The sequence below is a fragment of the Cygnus atratus genome, chromosome 2 (genome assembly GCF_013377495.2).
Source record: "Cygnus atratus isolate AKBS03 ecotype Queensland, Australia chromosome 2, CAtr_DNAZoo_HiC_assembly, whole genome shotgun sequence".
NCBI lineage: Eukaryota > Metazoa > Chordata > Aves > Anseriformes > Anatidae > Cygnus > Cygnus atratus.
Genome location: NC_066363.1, coordinates 147,002,840 through 147,025,356, shown reverse-complemented (window position 1 = coordinate 147,025,356; position 22,517 = coordinate 147,002,840). Strand labels below are relative to the sequence as shown.

General features: G+C 40.6%; 1 protein-coding gene across 4 annotated transcripts in view; it reads left to right on the top strand.

The window, feature by feature from the left end:
- Nucleotides 1-7,275, top strand: part of TAF2 (TATA-box binding protein associated factor 2) — a 57,379-nt gene extending 50,104 nt beyond the window's left edge. For all 4 annotated transcript variants that reach the window (XM_035556340.1, XM_035556338.2, XM_035556339.2 and 1 more), the window contains one exon: nt 5,626-7,275. In XM_035556340.1, coding sequence (XP_035412233.1) covers nt 5,626-5,891 — 266 coding nt within the window. In that variant the 3' untranslated portion in view covers nt 5,892-7,275. The remainder of the gene's footprint in view (nt 1-5,625) is intronic.
- The last annotated feature ends 15,242 nt before the right edge of the window (nt 7,276-22,517 follow it).

Sequence of the window (22,517 nt, the reverse complement as noted above, 5' to 3'; positions counted from 1 at the left end):
AAATAATGGTTTAGCTGGATTTGATTTTTCCTGGAATAATTTGAATAGAGCAAATTCTGCTGTAAAGTGTAGAGGGAAACTACTTCAGTGACTACCTACTGTTGGAAGTGTATTGTTTAAATATACGAGCCTGTGGTGCACATCACCATGTGTCAAATAGAGTAGTTAATAGGAATTCAGTCTGAACAGTAGAAATAGTCCAATCCTCTGCAGCTCAGCTAAGTTATCCAAGTTAGCTACATGAATACCTTTACCTTAAAATTCAACCACTAGTCAGTGGCTTCCTATCAAAAAGGGGTTACATAAACATCAGAATTACAAATAAGTAAATAAACTTCACTTCTTGGATAAAAAGACAACACTGACAAACAATGATTGATTTTTTGCTTTACTTTTTAGAGAGAAAAAAAGCAGTTATAAGTGTTTTGTTAGAATACCCTTAATAACATGAGTATTATCAAACACTTATATTGACTTTATTACCTAAAATATAACTGCTTCCAATCTGGTAACTTACCAGTTTTTAGGTTCTCTAGCTAATTTTGCCTCACTGAAATATCTGTGATTAATTTTGTGCTTCATAAGGCAGGGTGTTTTCAAGGGCTTTATCCTAAAACCCATGAAAGCAGCTTTAATAGAAGCAAGCCCTGTAAGATAAAGTGGCAACATAAATGAGAATTGCATCAGTGTGTGGCTGCAGTGCATCAGCTACATTATTTCATAAAAACAAGGTAATGTTGGAGCTGTGACTGGTCAGTTGGTTTCTTAGAAACACTCTCAAACCCAGAAGATGGGTAAGGCTGTCAGCTAAATATTCGAGTGAACTACCTATGAGCTGTTAGAGGCACAAAGCATTCTGAATTTACTTACTGATAGAAATGCAGTTTCTCTCTTGAAAGTTTTCTGGAGTATTAGGCTAAGTATGGTAAAAACATCACCAGAGTCAAGCTATTTGTTAATGTAAGGACAAATATAGTTTTGTTTTTTTTTTTAAAGTCAAATGAGGAAATTAATAAAACAATTACCAGTTACAAAAATATTTTAGTTAAATCACGAGCTTGTCTTTATAATGCTTAAGTGGAGTCTATCCTTTTTGTTATAGGCATAAGGAATTATCTGTCTGGTTATAAATCCAACTAAAAATTGTATGAAGTCAAATGAATCTGTAAACTGGAACTAGTTTTATTTATTTATTTATTTATTTATTTTTAAATTTTTATATTGGAGCCTATTTAATGGATCATGTTTAGCACAAACTCAGAAAACTTTTTTTAACTAAGCCTAACCTTCTCAATCTTAAACTGTAAGTTTTACAGTATGGTCATTAAAAGAACACTCTACTAGACAGAAAGTTGGTAACTTTTTTTCAGAGATGCACAATTTGAAAATTTTGCTTCTTAAGACAAAATGACAAAACACTTGCAGCCTAGAAGCTTGGGATATTTACACTTGGTGATTTCTGTGTGCGCTTCATTGATGATTCAAGGGATGCATAAACACAACATTAAATTAAAACACTGTGTGTCAGATGTTTCCAGGGCAATACTAAACAAGGAAAGTAGAAATGAGGAAAAACAAAATACTTGTCAAAACAGTTTTCAAGATCTTTTCAGCATTTTTAGTCTTAGCTCTTCAGAAAAAATGCTTGCCAGAGCTGCAGTCCAACTGCTAGTCTTAGTGAGTACATGATTTTTCTCTTTAGCAAGCTTTCTTTGGGTTCTGGGAGAGACTTAGTAAGTGCTAGCGTGCTCATGTTGATGTCACCTTCTTCCCAAAGGTGGTCGGTGTCAGGTTGTGGAACACCAGCCTGTCCTCAGCCAAAACACTGGACCCAGGGGCCTTACCCTTTGCTGTGATTTGTGAAGTTCGTTTTTTCCTCTGTGACATTTGAATAAATCAGGGTGTCAAGGGGGGGTCATTTTTAACAAGTGTCGATTTGGAAAAGTTGTATTTAAGCCAGTGGTTTTAAATAGATTGTAAATGCAAAGAAACAGAGACTGTAAGTCTGTGGTGTCCCACCCTCTTCACACGAATTCAGAAGTACAGGAAAGACCGTTAGGAAGATCTAATGAAAGCTTGTTAGCATGTTAAAGTCTCAAGTTACATTTTACCAAATTGTAAAGGTTCAATACGAAATAATATAGTTAAAAAAAACTTTACACAACAATATTGTTCACTGTTTGTGCACCGATGATCCTTAAAAATAAAAAATAAAAAACCTTGCCCTAACATAATTGATGAACAGGATGTTGTAATTATCTGACCGCAATTTATATTCATGTCAAAAAACATCACTTAAAGCCTATCAAGATCTAAAACCCATTCATTCTAAAACTAAACCATGAGATCTGTGTTTTTATCTTCTATTCTCCCTCATGGTATCTCCAGCATTTGTGTAGTTCCATGTGACAAGGTGTATACAAAGTTTATGGTCGTTCCCCCGCGGGATAGTAATCCTCTCTGGTTTGAAGCAACTACCCAGCCCAGCTAGCTGGAACACTGAGAAGCCAATAATTACATTGGAATATGCACAGCCAAAACAGAAGGAGATCCAAATGGACAGACACATGGATGTGCGTTTTCTTCCAAGAAATGCTACTAACCACTTCAGAAGTGAGCTCGTGGGCTTGCCCTCTCCTTATTGTGCATTTCTATTATTTGAGAAACCCGGGTTCCCATCCTGCTGCCTGTGCCAGGAGGAAGTGGGCTCCCTGCAGGAAGAGGGAACGCTTTGTGCCTCCTTGCAGCGGTCTCCCCCCCGTTGATACGAGAACGGTATTAATGCCCTTTAAAGCAGCTCCTCTTCAGCTTTGCTTTCGTACTTTGGCAGGTTCCTAGCATGGGCTTTGAATAGATATTTAATTTAAAAGAAATCAAAAAAAAATGAAGAAAGTGTTTTGCAAGTTTAAAGGTAGTTTCATTACAGAGTGAATTTGACAGGTACACATCTGTAAAATCTTTTTATCGAGCTTTTTACAGGTCTGTCCGTTTTACAGACAGAGTTCAGTAGTCTGCATACATCCACTCTGAGCCATCATCTGGGGCTGATGTATTTCATTCCTGCTTTCAAAGCACTCTTTAAAAGTTGGAAGATGTTTTCTGGGTAGCTGATGTTTTTCAATTAAAAAAAAAAAAAAAAAGAAGCACAACAAATTTTGATCCTCATTGATCTCTGAAGAAAATGTATGTGTACTTACTACTGGCTCAGGAAAAGCAGATTTCTGTAACAGTACTTTTTGTTACTGACATTTGTACCATATTACCAATGCTGATCGCTTCCTTAAGTGTCAGTAGCCCCCAAGCCACAGTTGGATCAGATTTCCCTCCTTTCCGAAGGATCTCCCTGCCTTTTTTGGTTTCCAGGTGTTCATCACCACCCCTTCAGTCCTGTTGGCTTGAAGGGCTGTTGTATATGTTCCCACTCTTGCTCAAGTTAATATTTTACCTAAGGGCTTTAAATACAATTTTTCTATAACCTAGCTGAAATAAGTTATGAAACGATAATGCAGGCTGTTTCTTAGCAGAGCTGGTAGTGCAGTAAACAGCAGAAAGTTTGCACAAGTACCAGCACAACATGTCAGGAGGGTCTCTTTGCATCCTTGGTGTCCACTGGCACTTGGCACTAGAACTACTGCTACATCAGAGAGACAGGTTTAGGTTCAGGTAGGAGCTCCTTAACAGAAATATAATCAGAAATAGTTAAATTGTGAAGCAGACTTTTTGTATCAGTACAGTATGTTTGCATTTTGCTTGCTGTCTGCATTGTTGAGAACTGCTCCAGGTAGCAGCGTAAAAAAGGTTTTAGTAACTGCATTAAAGTCAGCAAGCAGAAGTTTGAATTTGTGTGCATACCTCATATCTGCCATAATACCCTTCAAAAAGTACAGTCAGTGCAAGTTCTAACAATAAATCTTTGCGTCAATAATATGCAATTACTGCATCATTCTTACGAATGCGAAATTAAAGCTGTCTAAAAAATGTTTCCATATTAATTTTAGGTCTATAGGAAGCTTGTACCCTAGTCTGACCTCCATAACATGAGCAGAATTCTATATTGTGCCATATTCAGATGTTGTGGAAAGCTTAAACACATTTCTAGAAAGACACAACCTGTTTTTTTGTTTTGTTTTGTTTTTTTAAGACTTCAAACAGTAGAGATTCTGCCGTGTCACATAAAAAGTCACTGATTATCCTTACGGCATAAAATGTTTTATATTTCTATTTTGAATTTTAAATGCTGCTCACAGATGTAGATTTTTTTTCCACCTCTGTTCAAAAAACAAACACACAGCTGTACTGTGTAAAAACTTTCCCGTGTGTGTACTTGATTGAATCCATTCTTAATCTTTGGATAAAGCTAGAAAGACTGCATGGAAATCTTTCTCAGTGCTTACCATAGTACAGTGAGTTGGCTCTTCAGACTTCCAGGATTAAAGTATTACCACAGAAGAATCATTCTTGCTCTTAAAGTAAGATATAAAAAAAAAAAAAAAAGAGAGAGAGAGAAGCACTGGAAAAAAAAAAAAGTGTTTGCAAATATACAGGAAAAAGGCAATTATAAAGTATATAATAATTACCTATTATTGACCTGGGATATTTTCTCTGAAAACTGTAGGGACAAAGAAAGAAAAAAATTACTCAAGGGAAGAAAATCTACTTATGTAAAAGTGTTAAAGGAATAGTATCCTTCAAAAGTCTGATGGTGCTTTTACACATACCTAGTAGTTAAAGCACGTACATGCAATGTGAATGATTTGATTCAAATTCTACCTAAAGGAATTCAAGCCTTCCCACCTTCCAAGTGTTTCCCCTAATTGACTATATTATTCTTATATTATTTCCCCTTAGTTCCTACTATTGAAGCTATTGCAGTTTGTGTGAAATAATGAAATACCAAATATTCTGAAAAGAGAATGAGGAAGGGGCTCAGGAAATGAGAAGCCATGGATCAAATTTTTTCTACTCCAATTCAGTTATTGAGTTTACTTCACATATAAGTAGTTCTAGTGTATTTGTGAAATACACACTAATAGAGTTGGTGTAATTGTCTTTATTGGAATAGTTGTTTAAGAACAAAACTTCGTATAATCTTTCAAGTAGGTGAAACTGATTGTAAGATCCAATTCTGAAATATCAATTTAATTCTGCTGTTCAGTATCAAAAAGGTTGATATGCTCTTGCAGGGAACTTTCTGTAGTTCCTGACTAAAAGGAGTTCACACCCCAGAACTGCTCTTTAATGTATGTCAGTGTGTACTTTATGTCGTGGTTTTCATGAGCAGTTAAATTTTAATTACTCATGGTATTGTGACCTTCTTACAGTGTTTAAAATGTAATTTCTGGAAGCCAGTGTAACTTGCAGTTGCTTAGCTCTTTGCAATTCCTAATGATCTGGGATACATTTGTAGTTCTGAGGGAGGAAGGAGTTACCTCTACAGAGCTGTCAGTACTGTAGGAACATTAATGGCATGTTCAGAACCTTCTCTGAAAAAGCAGGAAACTAACAGCATCAGTATAGTAATGGATTCTGTTTGCATATTGAAATGATAAAGTAGGTCTGAACTAACAATTCAGAAAGTGCTGTAAGTTAAATATTTGTTAATCCCATTTTATCGATTTCTTTTAGGTAAAGAACAATCTTCAGGAGAGGTGAACATGCACCCTGTCTCAGCAGCTCCACTCTCTGTGTTTAGTAAGGAATCAAACTCCTCGAAACATAGTGATCACCATCACCATCACCACCACGAGCACAAGAAAAAGAAGAAGAAACACAAGCATAAGCATAAGCATAAACATAAACACGATAATAAAGAAAAAGAAAAGGATCCCTTTGCTTTCTCCAACAGTCCAGCCAGTGCACGATCAATCCGCTCCCCGTCACTTTCAGACTGACACCGATGGCTTCTCTGGAGTTCCACTTGCAATATTCTCTGAATACTTAGAAGGATGTATATAACTATAGCTTCTATCTTTTTTTATGGAAATAGGAATATGTGCATTGCCTCAGCAATTCAGAAGCTCTGCCACCACCCTCGTTTGAAGCCTTCTATTTGCATATGCAGTTGTTGAAATAATCTGATTCAAAAAATATGTTTTATGATTCTGAGTCATTTTGTATTTCAGTGTTCTCCACACCTCCCACTCTTTTTTCCATTTTAAACAAAGAAAACAGCCCTTTATGTAAGGGCCCCATGTCCACTGGCAACCCCCTGCACATCATGCTGACCATGTGTACTGCCAGAATCAATTATGTTTTAATCCTTTGAAGAATGTTATGAGGCAGAGTACGTTTTAAACAGAAGCCAATTGCCAGACCTTTGGTGAAGTGCTGTTTCCAGACTAGTATTGTATAACCAAACATAGACCTTCTGAGAAGACAAGGTTTTTCTGTAGTCTTCAACTGAGTTGTTTCTTGCTTTAACCGTTGCAATGTAACGCCAGAATTTTAAGAACATTACATAGAACATTTGCCTTTCTCAGATACTAAAACACTTGAAAAAAGTCTGAGCTGCTTTTAAGCTGCAGGTATTTATTATGGACATGACCATTTGAATATAATGACATTCTGCAATTATGTTTTTGTAATTTTAGCAAAATGCTTAATGCATGTTTTGTCCTGTAATAAGGCTTTTAAAAATCCAATAAAGTTTGCAAATTATTTTGACAAAGGCAGATTTTTTTTCTTCAGGCTTGACATTGGAATATGCTTGTGAAAGATGTCTTTGTTAAAATGAAAGAAATATTTTTGAAAGCTTAAGAATTAAAAGATTAAAGTATATGTATTTTGTCCTGCTGAAGGATGTTTTCTTGGAAGCATTCTATATTTCATGGGTTCACAAGATTCATGGATTCACAAGAACACATTATTAGGTTAACCTAGGTCTGGGACTTTAAATGATGGATACATGCAAATCTCTTCAGCTGTGTTTTATGCAGTGTGCTATTCCCACTCAGCAAATGTTTTATTTAAAAACTACAAGTTTTTAGAAGTTTTGCTAATAGAGATAAATCATCTCTGCCCCTTTTTATGTGTTTTCTTTCTTTGTTTATAGAGGCAGGGGTTTTTACTAGTTGACTGCTGTTGCCCAGGGTTCATACTGCATTTGGTTTCTACAAGATGGTTGGTTTGGGGTTAAGTATTTTCTCTAGAATTTTTCCCAAATTCCTGTGAGAGACTGGTTCTCCTTCTAGGGCAAAGAGAGAACTCGACAGGGACCCGTGAAGATTTTTTAAAGCCATATTCTGTTTCATGAAAGTTAATAAATGCTTTTATATTGTATACCTGCTGTTGAATCGTGTAGTTCTTGTGATGACAAGTTTTCTGTAGAACTGGAAGTTGACAGATGCATTTTGTATTGCACATACACTGATTTGTTATCCAAACACTATATCCCGTTAGTACTGTGAGAATCATTTTGCTAATTACTGTATTCAGAGCATGTGTTAAAATATGTTGGGGCTGGATTCGGGCATGGTGAAGCTGGGCAGCATCGCAGCCTTTCTCCTTGCATGATGCAGTGGCCGCTTGCTACCCTGCGAGTAGCCCTTCACGTCTGGGGCAGCCCACCTTGGCATCACTTGTGTCCTCTGCAGCCTGCCGAGGCTGCACGTCCCTGCAATCTCGATGAAGTAAATGCAACAGGAAAAACACCAAGCACGGGCAGAACGAGGGACTGAGCCTGTTTAGGGCAGGCTAACAATGCGCACAGTTCAGCTTACCGCCTCCCTCCGGCCAGAGAGCTGTTATGTTAGCATCGTGAATTGTGAATCGTGGGGAGAGGTTCAGGAGGCCGTACTAATAGCTCGATGGAAATATTTTTAGATGTTTTTCCCTTGGCTAAGGAGTGAGGTAACAGTGCCAAAGGTGTTTGTGGGAGTCCTGGGCTAATAAGCAATGAAAGCTGGCATTGTTTGGCAGAGCGAAGGCAGATGCATTTATGTTTTAAAAATGAGGTCATGGATAATTTAGGCTGGTGTTTCTACTTTCGGAGGCATGGATTTACACTCCTATGCTGTGGGGAAATGTATTGTTTAGTGATACAGGCACAGAACTGAGACAGAGCCGCAGCAGTAATTCTCGCGTCATTTATTTGGCTGTGTGACTCGAAGTGAATTATTTCATACAGTATGGAAATGTGGTGAAGACACAGTTACCAGAAAATTAGAGGGGAAAAAACTAAAGGGACTTTTTTCCAGTGCAGTTTATGAGGTTATGTCATGGTCCTGATTCAGCTTATCCATTGATGTGTTTGATGGGATACAAAATAGGTTTGAATTCAGGGTGTTGTGCTCGATGGACAGGAGTGCTCACGCGCTGGTAGGTACGACCAGAGGTCAGGATAGTTCGGCAGGTTGCACAGGTCACCCTGCAACAGCAAGTTAAAATGAATTCATCAGGAGTGGCTATGAAATACCGAGCAATTGGATACTATTGCAAAAAACAAATCTCACCTGAGGATTAACAGGATTTTATATAAAACATGGCAATAATTATTCCATCAAGTGCCAATGATTTTGAGCAGCAGTCTTGAAGAAACAGGTGGGCAAAGTCCCCCAAACGGAACCAACAGGTAGCACTGTGTATAAGAAGAAAAGAAAGGGAACCGAGTAATGGTCTAGAGAATAAAAGTCTGAGGAAGGAACTCTCCTGTCTAATACCTAAAAGACTGCTTAAAAAAGAAGAAAAAAAAATGTACCTGCTGTTCTTGGTATTTCCTCTGGGAAGGAAAGGATTAGCTTTATTTGTGAGAAAAAGAATTTTTGCAGAATGATGAAGTTAAGATGGAAGATAAACACACACCTCACAGTGAAGTGAAACTCTTCTTGTAGGCTTTTGAGCCATAAATTGGCAAGTATTTGTTGGGGATGTTTAGGGGGTGCTTTGCCTTGGCGCAGTGCAGGCCTTTGCATTAAGATACCTTGTCGTTACAGTTTGTCTGGATGGTTTCTTAGATCTTCCATTTTTCAGACAACAAAATTAATGTATTGACTCCTTGGATGTGATGGGGACTTACGGATGGCTTAGGAAGCAGTGGTCTTTGCCTGTCTTTACCTGCAGTCTTACTGATTGCAGCTCAGCGTGGGTTTTTCTTCTATTTAAAAACAGACTGTTTCAAAGTTATAACATTATGCCAATTCCATTTAAAACTTTCATTTGGATGGTGATGAACTTCTCATCCTCCCACCTTCAAACCTGATAGGTTGGCTGTAACCTCTATGGTTTATCTGGGTCTGAGTTCTGATTTTCAGTTCAAGCTCCTGGTTTGTAGCTTGCTTTTCTTGAAACAAAAGCAGAAGTGCTTGATGTAGGTGGGTGGCATCTGAACACTGGAAGAATACACATGACACATACAAAATAAAAACGTGCAGAAGAATTTCTTTTGATATTTCAGTTTTTAATATGAACTACTTTTTTTCATTATAAGCATAATACGCAAGTGTAGGTCAAAGTTGTAATATGAAAATATGCAGTTTTTAATTAGGATATAGCTTCTTTCTTTAAATTAGGATATAGCTTCTTTCCTTGATGTCCAAGTAAGCATTCATTGCAGCTCTGGTTGCTCTTGTCACTCTGTCCTGATGCTGTGAAGGAAGGACAGCTGCATACAACGTCTCTTTGCTCTTGGGTGAGCTGGCGCTGCCTTTCGATCATAAATTGTGCCGTCCCATAAAGTACTCAACCTGACATCAGGGCTTGTATCAATGGTAGCAGCATATCCTTACACTGCCTAGCTTTTTAGGATATAAAAGCTATTTCATTTTAATTGATTTTGTATTCATAGAGATCTGATCATTTGTGTAAATTTTACTATAAGGAAATTTAAGGCATGTCTATTTTCCATTCCTTAAGGCAGTTTATTCGCAGAAAATTAAGAACCTGATTTTTAACACAGTGTCAGTATTGCATAAGAGCCCTTAAAATATGCAAGGTAAATATAAATGTTTTGAATGAGATTTAATTACTTTATTTATAATTTATATCTATATTGACATATGTTCATAAAATATATATTTATTTCCTCTTTTTATGATGTAAAATGGCAATAATAATATACAAGTGTTTTTGTACACATTAAGCCATAGCAGCTAATCCATAAAGTCTGTGTTATTCCATAATCATCTGATATCTTGAATGCAGTTTTGCTAAATGCATTTCTAAGGTTTTCTTTTATTACTATTTTTGTGTGTGTGGATAAATGCGCAATGTTAGTGACCTTTGCTGATGCAGATGAGATGGGATTTCATTAGGACTTTGCATTTTACTGAAACGTACTTAATCTCATATGGTGCTTAGGAAGAAAAACAGTATTTTTGTGGTAAACATCATAAAATGGCAGCATGAAATTTAAGTGCACTTAGCTAGATTTTTTTTTCCCAATTCTAAGTAGAAGTGCAGCTGTGTGGTGTAGTTGGGGCTTGCTGCTGCGGGGAGCAGGGCTTCCTCCCCCAGCTCCTGACCCCGTAATCTCACCTTGGACTCATTGGGCTCTTCTGTGGCCTGACTCAACTCACCGACGGACAAAATAAGACTGATTTCGGCTGGATCCGTAGCTCCTGGGGCTGAGGATGGAGAGGGGAGCGGGAGGAGCGAGCCGAACAAAACCCTCTTGGCACCGACACTCCCGGTTTGGCTCGGCTCCTTCCTGCAGCTCCACTCGGGGGAAACAAAACGAGGCTGGATTCGAGCGCTGACATCTGCTCCTCGCTGGGACTCCGAATTCTGCTGTGAATAGGTTCGGGGGATGTTTTGAACCAGATTCATTTCAAAAGTTTTGGAACGCTGAAGTGAAATGAGCTTGTGTGACTGGCGGTTATTTATTTTCTAGGCTGGGTTAAAAATAAAAAAGGAATGGTCTCAATAGTCAGGGTCAAGAGCAACTCCCTTCAAAAATGACTCCAAAGGGTGATTTCAGGTCAAGGCGATTTTTTTAATTATTATTTTTGTTCTGTTTTATTTTTATCCCCTGAATTGAATGGCAGAAGAGTTTTAATATATGAAGTATTTCATTCTGAAAATGTCCTTTTCATTTCCTAAATGTTCCTATTTCTTATAAATTTATAAAGTGTATTGTGGAAAAAAAATATTTGATAAATGAAAATATATCCCCCATATGTCCCCCAAAGAAAATATGTCCCCAGGCTTGATGGCACCACAGAAGTGAAAGCGCGTTTCAAGACCCGATCAACTCTTCCCCTTTTCAAAAAAAAACTTACTTCAGGAAAAACCCTCTTTTGGAAGTTATCTGTTCCTCACCTTTCCAGGAAAAGGAGGGACGGTGACTCATGGCTTTGAGGCAGCGTGGAGCCGTGTGAGTGAGCCTCTGTTTGGGGCTGCGCCGGGGCGGCCGTGCCAAGGCTGCCGGCCCGGCGGGACGCAGCAAGGTGCTCACCAGCTGCACTGCATCCAGAAGCACCGGGGACCTTTTTTTACAGACTACCATAAGGTGCTGCTCAGCTTCTGGTTGCTTATTTTGCTAAATCTTCAAGCTTTTAACCGCATTAGGCTTTGGCACTGTCAACAGGTCTTTTGGTGGCTCCTCTCCCATCCAGGAGGCTAATGGAAGCCTGCGTGGGAAGGAGGTGTTTTTAGCAGTTTGGGAAATATTTGAGTACAGCTTTTCAAATTAGTATGGCAGCCATGAAAGTTCATAACAGTGTGTTATTGTCTTGCTAGTTTTAGTCATTTAATTCCTGATTTTTCTGTACAATAAAAAAATGGACATAGGGAAGAAGGAAGGGGAGGGGTGGCGATTATTTGTTACCACAGTGAAGTGAGGTTTGGGGAGATCAAAGCTCTCATGTCAGTTCTGTCACTCACCTTCCTAATGCTGTTCCTACTGTTCTGAGGTATTTTTGATTTGCCCATGGAGCTGCTGAAGGCTTCACTTGTTTCCCTCAATTTATTTCTTTATCTTCAGTTCTTCCAATTTGTCAAGGTAGTGGCCACCTGAGAGTTGTCCAAGCTTCAGGAGGGGCAGATCACAGCGACACCCACCAAAGCAGGGTTTAAACTGCTTTGGAATAGGATGATACCCTGTACTGAGGTTGGAGTGCCCTGTTTCAGTTTTCCATCCTCTTTTTCCAGCTACGTGGCCAGCAGGCTACTAACAGCTTATTTATCCTTCTGGAGGATCAGGCAGATATAATCCCCATCCCCTATGGTCAATGCAAACATCCTTCTTGTCTTCTTGCATTTGGAGCAGTGTGTGTAGAAAAAGTTTCTGTCTCAAAAGCTATTATCAAAGGACACAATAATTTTAAAATGTTGGGATTCATGTATTTGTTATTGAGTACTTGACTGATTTCAAAATACTGAGCACTTTCAATTGTTTTAATAGTCTGATTTTTAAAAACATAAATTTGTTTTTACAGCATGGAAAAACTTCCATGTGCTTAATAAAGCACTCAGTACTTACAACACAGGATAAGACGGAGGAAGAGAGAGAACAAAGCTTTTTTGTAGGTCTCTTAATTGAAGAGAGAGAAGTAATTATGTTGGAGGGCTGGTAAAGGACTTCAAGAAGTTGGTAGTTGACTACTGCTGTGATGTAGATGATGTGAAAACCTAAATGAAACTATGGAGAGAATAGTTGAAAACACTACTCTTATTTTTCCGTAAAAGCTCAACAATTTAGTTGGAGGAAAAAATAAAATGAGGAAATGAGGAAAAGACACTGATAATGTGTATAACATAACAACTTAATTTTGACCATTTTTCCTTGAGTGCTGTATTCCTTAGTGCTGAGAGTCTAGCAAGGGCTTTGGGTCCTTTGCGGAGTCGAGCAGCTTATTGTGACTGAATGCCTCTCATCTAACTGAAGCTAACAGCTTGGAATTTCTCTTTTATTTTTCCTTTGATGGTTTATGCTACTAAAAAATAGAGAAAGCTTGTAAATATGTCTTTTACAATCGTTTTACCAAAATTAATTATATACTTTGAATCTGATTTACCTGTTCTATAACTATGTATGTAATATGTACTTGTGCTGAACAGAAATACGACCAGAAATTGACCTTAGTGCACAGAGAAGCTACATTTTTTATCAATATTTACCTCTGGTAATGGTTCCTGAGCCAAGGCAGTGACTCCTGTCTGTCACCACTGGGAGCAGATGCTACCGGGCCATGCAGAGCCCCTTGCACCTTCCCCACTTCAAGTGCTGGTTTTTGTCATTCATCTGCCATCCTTCTGCTGCCATATGCCAGAGGCTCCACCCAAGGATGGCAGGAAGATTTGGTCTTTCCTGCTTGGATGATCCTGCTCAAGCAACCCTCACAAGCTTTGTGAAGCAACCTCTGACCCGTCCCTGTCTGCTGGGGACAAAGAGGGAAGCTTTACATCTTCAGGATTTTTTTTTTATCTATTCAAAGTAAGGTTTAGTTGGTATAAGATGTCCATAATGCTCTTACTGTTCAAAGAAACTCCAGGTGCTTAGCTATTGCATGCTCAGTACCTAACTGGGGGTTTGACATTCATCGGAGGGAGACAGCCATCCCAGTTTTTGGGATCCCGTTATCATTCAGGCTGGGGATATTTCTTCATCTGCAGAATCCCTCTCTGTCAAGACAACATCTCTCTCTTCCTTCAAATTATTGCTCAAGTCCTCCACCCTTCCCTGCTCTTTCGGGAGGCATGCTAAATTACCAGAGACACTTGAGCACACCCAAGCTGTAGTTGTAACTCCTGGGGCTTTTTCTCCTGCCTCTCCTTGTGCATCACGTCTCCCAGCCAATGCTGATGCATCAGGCACATCTACCGTATAGGTGAGCTGCTCAGGACATTTTGTGTGCCTGCTCATGCTGTCAAAGCACCTTGCCAGGCTGGGGAAGGGGCAAGGAGCAGAAGATGAATGATTTTGTTGCTCTTGCAAGCTGAATTCACTGCACAGACAAGGACCATCACAGACCCTGACAATTCTCCTTCTCCCCAGACCCCTCCCCTCTTCCTTCCCCACCATTTTCTTTCTCTACTGTATTTTTTTTTCTGCAGCTTCAAACACAGCCTGCTGAGGATGTAAAGGCTTTAAAGCCCATTGAGATCAGGAGCAGAACTGGGAGATGTATGTATTTTTCTGCAGAAGGTATCAGTACACACCATTAGATGGTCTTTCACACTCTGTAGATAATTACAGAGACAGTTAAAATCAGGCACCTGTGTCACAGCAGTCTGCTAAGTAGCTGCTGTCTACTCCCACAGTTTATTGTTTTACTTTTTCAGAGGCTTTGACTTTCTCCTGTGTGTTTTTTATTGCCTGGATCAATGGTGTTCTGCCCTTGGCTGCCAGGAACACCTCTGAAATTTTGAACAGATCAGAAAGGGTTGTTACCTGGGCAGTGACACCCCTTTGGTTTGACCAAAGCTGAAGCAGCGATTCACCTCTTCGCAGAGCCTGCTTCCAGCACCATGTTTCCAGGCAGGCCTGGCTGGGCAGCATTTTGAACCTAGAGGAAAGCAGGCAGGCTTGTTCAGGATTGAATATATAAGTAGTTTTTTCCTTTTTAAAAGGCCAGCCTTCTGTTAAACATATTAAGCATGTGGAGTTGAACCTGGTAATGCATTGTGTCCTTTGCATACAGAGACTAGATTTTTTAATTAAAATTTGTTTTGAATAATTGCAGGACTTTACATATATATGTGTGTGTGTATGTAAAGTATATAGAGATTGTATATATTATATATAAACATGTAAAGCATATATATATATTTATGTATTGCATATACATAAATTGACTTTATATGACAACGATCATGTTCTTCTGAGCTAATAATGCTCATATTAAGGCTTGATTCTGAAATATAGCAAAACCTCAGTAAGGCATATGGAAATGAGAGGCACCGTTGTGAGCTAATGACCTCTGAGAATGAACAAACATGTCAGCACCGTAAAATGAGATACACTTATTAGCTTTTTACAATGGATGCTTGTATACGATACACATCAGCGTTCTGTGAAGTGGCTTGTTATGATAAGACTATAATATAGAACTTTTCTGTTGAAATGGTTCTCTCTCCCTACTTCTTGGGAAATATTTGTTCAAATAAATATGTGGGTTAGTGAGGCAACAGATAGTTATTTGTCTCTCAAGTGTGAGTAATGTAATATGAACAAGCATTAATGACCTAACTCCTTAATTCAACAGGAGATCCTTATTTTTCTTACACGCTAGCTTATTTCTTAATATTTTGGAATCATTTGCTCAGTGTGTGTTGTGTGTTCCCAAGGGAGCTGAACACAAGCTACAAGCTTTGGATAACTTTCAGTTCTGTTCGGCTTTATCATCTCTTGGACTCTAGCTTGGACTTCTTCATCTCAGTGGCTGGCAACTATATCTATCTACTCCCAGAATCATCCTCTAACATCTGCATGAAATAATGTCAAGACTTGAAATTTTTAGTGGATGTTAGGGGTAGAATTGCCCAAACTGTCCATGTGGTTTAGAAGTTTTTGCCTAATTTCCAGAAATCTTAAACATGGCGAAATCTAAGCCCTGTGAACTACCAGGAGACTTACCACTTTGATCAATGGCAGAAGAAGGTCACAAAATCACTGCCTGTAGGGCAGAGGCAGCTGAAGGGAATGGGTGCTTTGGCCTCAGCTGTCCTGGAGTGAAATCTGGTGGTTTAGATTGACGCCTGATGAAGGTGAGTCAAATGTGAAATGGAAAGTTAAGCAAGCCTGGGGAGCAAGGGAACTAAATCCATGGATAAAGAACTGGAACAAGTAACTGCTGACAGAAAGTAGAAAGCAAAGGATGGTTGAGAGGGAACAGCAGCAAGGTAGAGAAGCTCAGCACTGAGGGACAAGGGGTAAAAATGACTGGACAAAATCCCTTTGAGTCACAGTCCCCTACAGAAGTTGGGTTATTACTGGAGATTCAGGAGACCCAATGCTCCTTGGCACCAGGTTACATAGCCATTTGCTAAAATGCTTGATGTCCCTCTCTAAGTATCAGTTACCAAGAATATGGCAATCTGCAACCCCTGTTAGCTGCCAGTCTCTTACCTAGTGTCAGCAAGGTATGTTCCAACGTTGGTGTTGAACCATGAAAGAGGCAACATGTGTCACGTCATTGACACAGAGTAGAAATTGCTCTTCTAATAGTTCAATATATATTTTTTTAAGTATTCTCTTCAGAGAATATGATTAGTGTTGCAAAGTCAAGTAGACAAAAGACCATCTGGGCAACTTTACCCAGCCCCTTGGCATCTACGTATGATGACATGATCTGAAAGCAGTGTCCTGAATGGGGCAGGAGGCTGCAGGGGGAATGCAGTCATGCTCGGCTGAATTTTGTTCTGGAGAGCTGTATCCTTTTTCCGTGTCTTCATAGACAGAATTATTATGGGATTCTGCCAGGTCATTTCAGCTATAATTTTCAGAAAAGGTCACTTTCAACTTCTCTGTTCAGCGCTTAGCTTGAGACACACAGCTCTGATTCAGAGAACTGGGGAGTCTTGATGGCTCTGGCTGGAGATAACAGCAGTCTGCACTTCATAAAGCCAGCACAGCTCGTCTCTGGTAATGCCTGTTACAGAATGCAGTAGTATCAAATACTGCTATGTCTTCTAAAAACTGGGATTCCTGAAGTCTTAATGAAGGATCTTGAAATTAGTGGAAATAGTTTGTTAATATTTCTCTCTCATCTGAAAATGGTGATAGTGCTGCCTTTACCTCAAAGGAGTAGAGTGACAGTATTTTGGAAACTGCTTGGACACTACTGCAAAAGTATCTCTTGAGAAAGTCCAGAGAACAGATTTGAAAGGTGTTCCGTAAATAAAGTCAGGAATTCATATGCAGTGACCATGCTGGGTCACTTCTCTGGGTTGTTGGTGTCACTGGTGGCATCATCTAAAAGGTTAACCTGGTCTTGCAGCCCCAGGGTGCAGCTGCACAGCACACGAGCAGCAAGGCTGTGGTACCATCTCCCTTTCTCCTCAGCAGCGTTTGGCTTTCAAAAACCAAGCTGGCTGAAGAGGAAGCTGGCTCAAAATTTCTGATCTGGAACATCTGTGTGGCTTGGGCTGCAGCGTGGTGTTGATGTGGGAAGGCAGATGGACCAAGGGGGCGGTAAGATCTAGTAGATCTACTTTGATGTGGACAATGTACTTTGAAACAAGGGTCTAGAGCAGCAGAACTTGTGCAGAAAGCACCTGAAGAATAAACAGGAGACGTTGGAGTCAGAGCAGTGGAGCCATCCATGTGTCTTTCCAGGGTGCAAACTCCAGCTGGAGTGAAGATCCACCCTGGCTTGAGTGACATGGAGTGCATTTTGGGTGATGTGTTTCTATTGGGTTTACATTGCAAGGTTTGGTAGTGGGGGGCTGCAGGGGCAGCTTCTGTGAGAAGAATCCAGCAGCTGCCCCATGTTAGATAAGGGCCGGTTTCAGCTGGCTCCAAAGGGACCTGCTGCTGGGCAGAACTGAGCCAACAAGTGATTTCTGTTTCTCACTGCTCTAGCTTGTGAGCAATAGATAATAATTTTTATTAATCTCCCTACACTGAGTCTTTTTTGTCCATGATGATAACAGTTGAGTGATCTCCCTGTCCTTATCTCAACCCTGAGCCCTTTTCATCGTATTTTCTTCCCCTTTCCCTCTGAGGAGGGGGAGTGAGAGAGCGGTTGTGGTGGAGTTCAGCTGCCCAGCTGGGTAAAACCACCACAACATTTTGCATCCAAGTGACTGTGCGGATACCTCTAAGAGCATGCTAAAGCTGGTTGTTGCAGAGATACAAACATACCAAAGCATTCAGGAGAATTCTTGGTGTCTTCTGCAGCACAGAACTGGTTGCTGCTTTGATCAGGCTCTGCAGCAAACACCCAACCAGCCAGGAGCTTCTTCCGCAGGGAAGAGAGGGCAGGGTGCTGTCCCTCAGCTGGGCTGCAAGCTCCCTTCGGCCTTGTGCTGCTTGTTGAACACCATGTGTCTTCTCCACATTGATTGCTGTTTGTATTTGACGAGTGACCTTGGAGCTGGGATGAAATATAATTCACATCAGTGGCTACTTGCCATCCCTTGTTATATCTGCCTGCCTTAAGGTCATTGCAAAACATGAGATGGACTTCTGGTGAAAATAATTGGTTTTCTCTTTGGACATCTTTCCAAATTTAGCACATCCTCTCTGAAGCTTAGCAAAGCCCTTTCTGGAGCTGCATCAAACTCCAGTGCTCGGAGTTTAGTGTTAATGCCTGTTGGAGATGATGTTGTAACAGTTTGAAGCCCCTGTCACATTTTGAGTGATGGTCTTGTTTTCTGGAAAGCTCCAAGCACCTTGGAGATGTCAAATTTTGGAATCACATGCTGACTTTAATGCAGGAATGTTCCCCATGGGCCCTGCTGTTTTATCCAGAAATCCAAACCTTTGTATACAACTGTTGCTGTTATTTCCAGCCTAGAGGACTGCCTCAAATTCCCCCTGTCCGGAGTTTGGTGTCACCAAAAACAGCTCGCATCTCTTTGCAGCTAATCAGATAGAAGGGTTGGGCATTAGGAGATCATCTGAGTCCAAAGACATTAAAGGAACCCTGGATTTATTGGCTCTGGAGCTGAAGATTTACAAAGTAGCTTTATATATTTTATTTGTTTTAGTGGAGAGACTGAATCCCTCTCTGACACAATGAGCCATCCTGTTTCTGCTTCTCTCCATTCTGTGCAGTTCATGTTCCCCAGGGATGGGAGGAGTTCCTACTATGAAATATAAACACACGCAAAAAAAAAAAAAAAATCAATTTTTGGTTGTGACATGGAAAATAGCAATTAGCACTTAAACGGTGAACTTTTAAAAACCTTTATATCTATTAACCCTCTTATTCTTGTCTCACAGGTGAGGAAATTGATTTGGCTTGAAAGGCCTGGGCAATCCTTCAACTGAAACACGGAATTTCTATGTGTAGTGGATAGGGCAGGAGACTGGGAGCCAGAAAGCACCAGTTCACAGACTGACTCCTCAGACATTTGAGGTGGGTATGGGTTAGTTGAGGGAACCTCTTGGTTTTGTTGTGATGTGTGAACTCGGCCATCACATTGCTGTACCTCCAGTTCAAAAATACGTTAGTAGAAGCAAACCCCATGTACCACTCATATCCAAGCTGCTTTGTGGTACAACACGGAGAGTAGGATTCAGTGTCAGTTGAAGGAAGGAATTCCTTTTCTGAATGAAGAGCCCAGCTGTGCCTGACTGCTGTGCCTGTTGTTAATGTTATTTCTGATGAGGCCTGTTTACTTACTTTCACCGTGACTGTCTGGAAATCCCATGGCAAGGAGCGTCAGAACGTTTGCCAAATCACTACTTCACCCATCAAGCTGATTGTTTCATGTTCTTCGGTCTGGTTCACATTAAGGGCTTTCTCCATCGCTGTCGTTGCTCTTTTGGGGTATATTGATTACTTGTGGTGTGTTTTATAACAAACAGGCTTTTTTGAGGGATTACTCTCACTGCTCCTATCGCTGAGCCTGTGGTGTGTTAGTAAACATAGTACTAATCTCTTTTGCTTCAAACACAGGCTTTCTAAGGCAATTCATCAGAAGTAACCAAAAGCAAACTCCTCCTATGCTTAATTGCTATTGTGATGCCTTTTGCAAAGCACATGCAAAAGGTACAGCCCACCAATAAAATAAAGGAGAGGTATGGAAGCAGAGGGAGGCCCGTGCTGCTCAAGAGCCCACTGGCTGTGTGAGGAGAAAGCCTGGCAGGCCGGCACCGCTGAGCCCTGAGCTCCCATAGCCAGGGCCCGAGGCCTCTCCAGGGGCTCCCCCAGAGCTGGGAAGAGGAGAAGGTCGGGCCGATAGTGACGGGCTTGAAAGTCTGCCTCAGGTCTGCTGTCTGCTGCCCCCGTAAAACACTGCCATGGTCAGAGGGGGCCTTTCACAGCTGAGATGTGGAAGCCTGGCGTGCTCCCTGGCCTGACTGAGCATTTTGGTCTTGTTTTCAGTGTGAGGTGAATGGTGAAGGCATAAGGGATTGGAGAGCGAAGGCTGTTGCTTTGCAAGAGAGAGACAACACCTTCCTGTAGCCCCGTGCAAGTCATATTCTTACTTTTGTTATTTATTTGCACCATTCCAAATTGATCCTGTTGCTTTTACCTATTGGTAAAGAATGAGCTGAATTAATAGAGGGGTGAAACCTCTGGAGAGTTTGTGCTTCAATAAGCTTTAAAAATGTTTTATTCTTGGTATGCATGAGTTGAGTTTATGCATAAGGTGTTTTTTTGTTTTGTTTTGGTATGGTTTTATTTTTTTCTGAGTGTCTTACAGGTGACTTGAGAAGGAGACGAGATGGGATTATGCTTTCCAAACCCATTAGGATGCAGGAAGACAAGTTATCTTTTAAAATGTATTTTGTGCCTGATTTTACTTTTGAAATTCATATCGGTACACTGGATGATGTACGAGGACCAACAGTTCAAAGGCAAAATTCTACTTCTGTAGTAATTAAATGTATTCTGAAGGTGCTGTGAGCACTTTGTAAAAGGTAAAATGTGATTTTTTGCACTAAGGTATATGCTAAAGAGTATAAAACTAATGGAAATGACCATCAGTGGGGCAGAAAGAGAAAGTGGAAGATGGACTGGTGTTGTCAGCAGTTAATTTGGGTTAGGCTCTCCTAGGTTAAAGGTTTCTCTCTCTCAAGCAGTGAATTTACGGCTGTTGTGTTAATAAAAGGCACAGGAGGCTGGGGCTGGAGGCGTTTTCACCTTTTCAGACAAAACTGTTGATAGGAGTATCAACACTGTACTAGGTGTAACAGACCTGGAGAAATGGAGTTACTGAACCTTAGAGATGAACCAAGAAATCTAATCTGAAATTAGGCTGTGATGGAGAGCTTTTTGCAGTTTTTCTGAGTCAGCTCAACAGCTTTTTGTTAATGAAGTCTGACATATGCTTATTTCATATCATGATCCATAACAGCAAATTCCAAATGGAAATGAGATGCTAAAGTGAATGCAACTTGGCAAGTTGTGGTGGTGTCTGAGTTTTATGTGCTCTTCTGGCTACGTGGGTATGTTGCAGAAGGTGTTATAGCAATTTAAACTGGAAATGCTCAAAGCCCTGATGAAAGTTTTGATATTTGAAGCATGGAGGGGGGTTCTGCTCTGGGCACATGCCAAAAAATGAGAGGGAGGAGCTGACACCACCTTACCTGGATTGGAGCTTTCATCGTTTGAGAAGAAATCAGCTGGGAGATCTGAGAGAAAAAATGCATCTCAGGAAAGTGCCTGCATTGCTTAGATCTTCTGCAGGGAGTCCTTGTCATACTGTCCTGTTCCCTGCTATGCCTGTCATGAAAGAAGCTGAGAGCTGTCAAGAAAAACAGTGCCAAGAGATGAGAAACATCATGTTATCCAGAGAGGTTGTGGAGTCTCCTTCTCTGGAGATACCCAAACCGCACCTGGATGTCATCCTGTGCAAAGTGCTCTAGGTGACCCCACTCAGCAGGGCGGCTGGACTCAATGATCTCCAGAGGTCCCTGCCAACCTCGGCCATTCTGTGATTCTGTGATAGGGAAAAACAAGGGTGTTGAGCACTCACCTGCCCAAAGCCTCTTCCCTGACAACTCACAAGACCATCTTGCCCATTTCAACTTCACCAGGCCCCATCCTGTGCACATGGACTGTAAAACTGAAGCTTTGACCCCTTTTCTTCAAGGAAAAGGCCCCTTTTCTTCATATCCTGCTCCAGACTCCCAGGGGAATGTGGATATCTCTGCTGGGCTGGTAGGCGTGCCCCTGTGGTGGCACTGCTCTGTGCTTCTCTGTGACCAGATCATTAAAACAGCCTGGAGAAATGGTTTTCAAATCCTTTGTTAATTAAAAGGTGGCTAAACAAATCAATGTGATCATTACTGTAAATTCCTTGTATAGGTCCTTGTCTCCTCTGGGATGTTTGGGAGCCCGGTTGAAAACAGATTTACAGAAGTAGCATTGATAGTAATAAATCCAGTGAGAAGTAAAGTAAAACCTCAGGACATGCAAATAAACATCCATTTCTATTCCCATACAGTTGCTTGCTGCTGTTCGTGAGCAGCATGGTGCAGCTAAGAAATCTGATCTCATTCCTCAGTTCCTGCTTGCTCTTCACCATCCTAAGTAGGGATATAGTGCCTCTGATTTGCTTCCATCGTTTAGGCCACCGTTCTGTAGTATTTCATCTCATCATACAGCTAATTAAGTATGCAAACACTTATTATAAGTTATGGCTCATCAGTGGGGAAATTCTGTCACAGATAAGTCTCCAAATTTGCTGCTGTAAATTTTGAATGGCTCATTGACGTGTGGTTAAAGCACAGCAGTAAATCTCTTTGTGAGACTTGCGGTGAGGAAGGAAACACACGAGGTTTTTCATGACAGCAGCTAGAAGGGGAAGGCTCAGAGCTCCTCGCTGCTGCCAACCTGACCCCGTAGGTGTCTGAAGCAATTAACAGATTCCTGTTTTTGTAGCATGGCTGGAAAGTGACAAAAAGCAACAATCGGGTCGCTTTTACCTTTATTCCCGTCCCTGAGAAGTGCAAACACCAATAA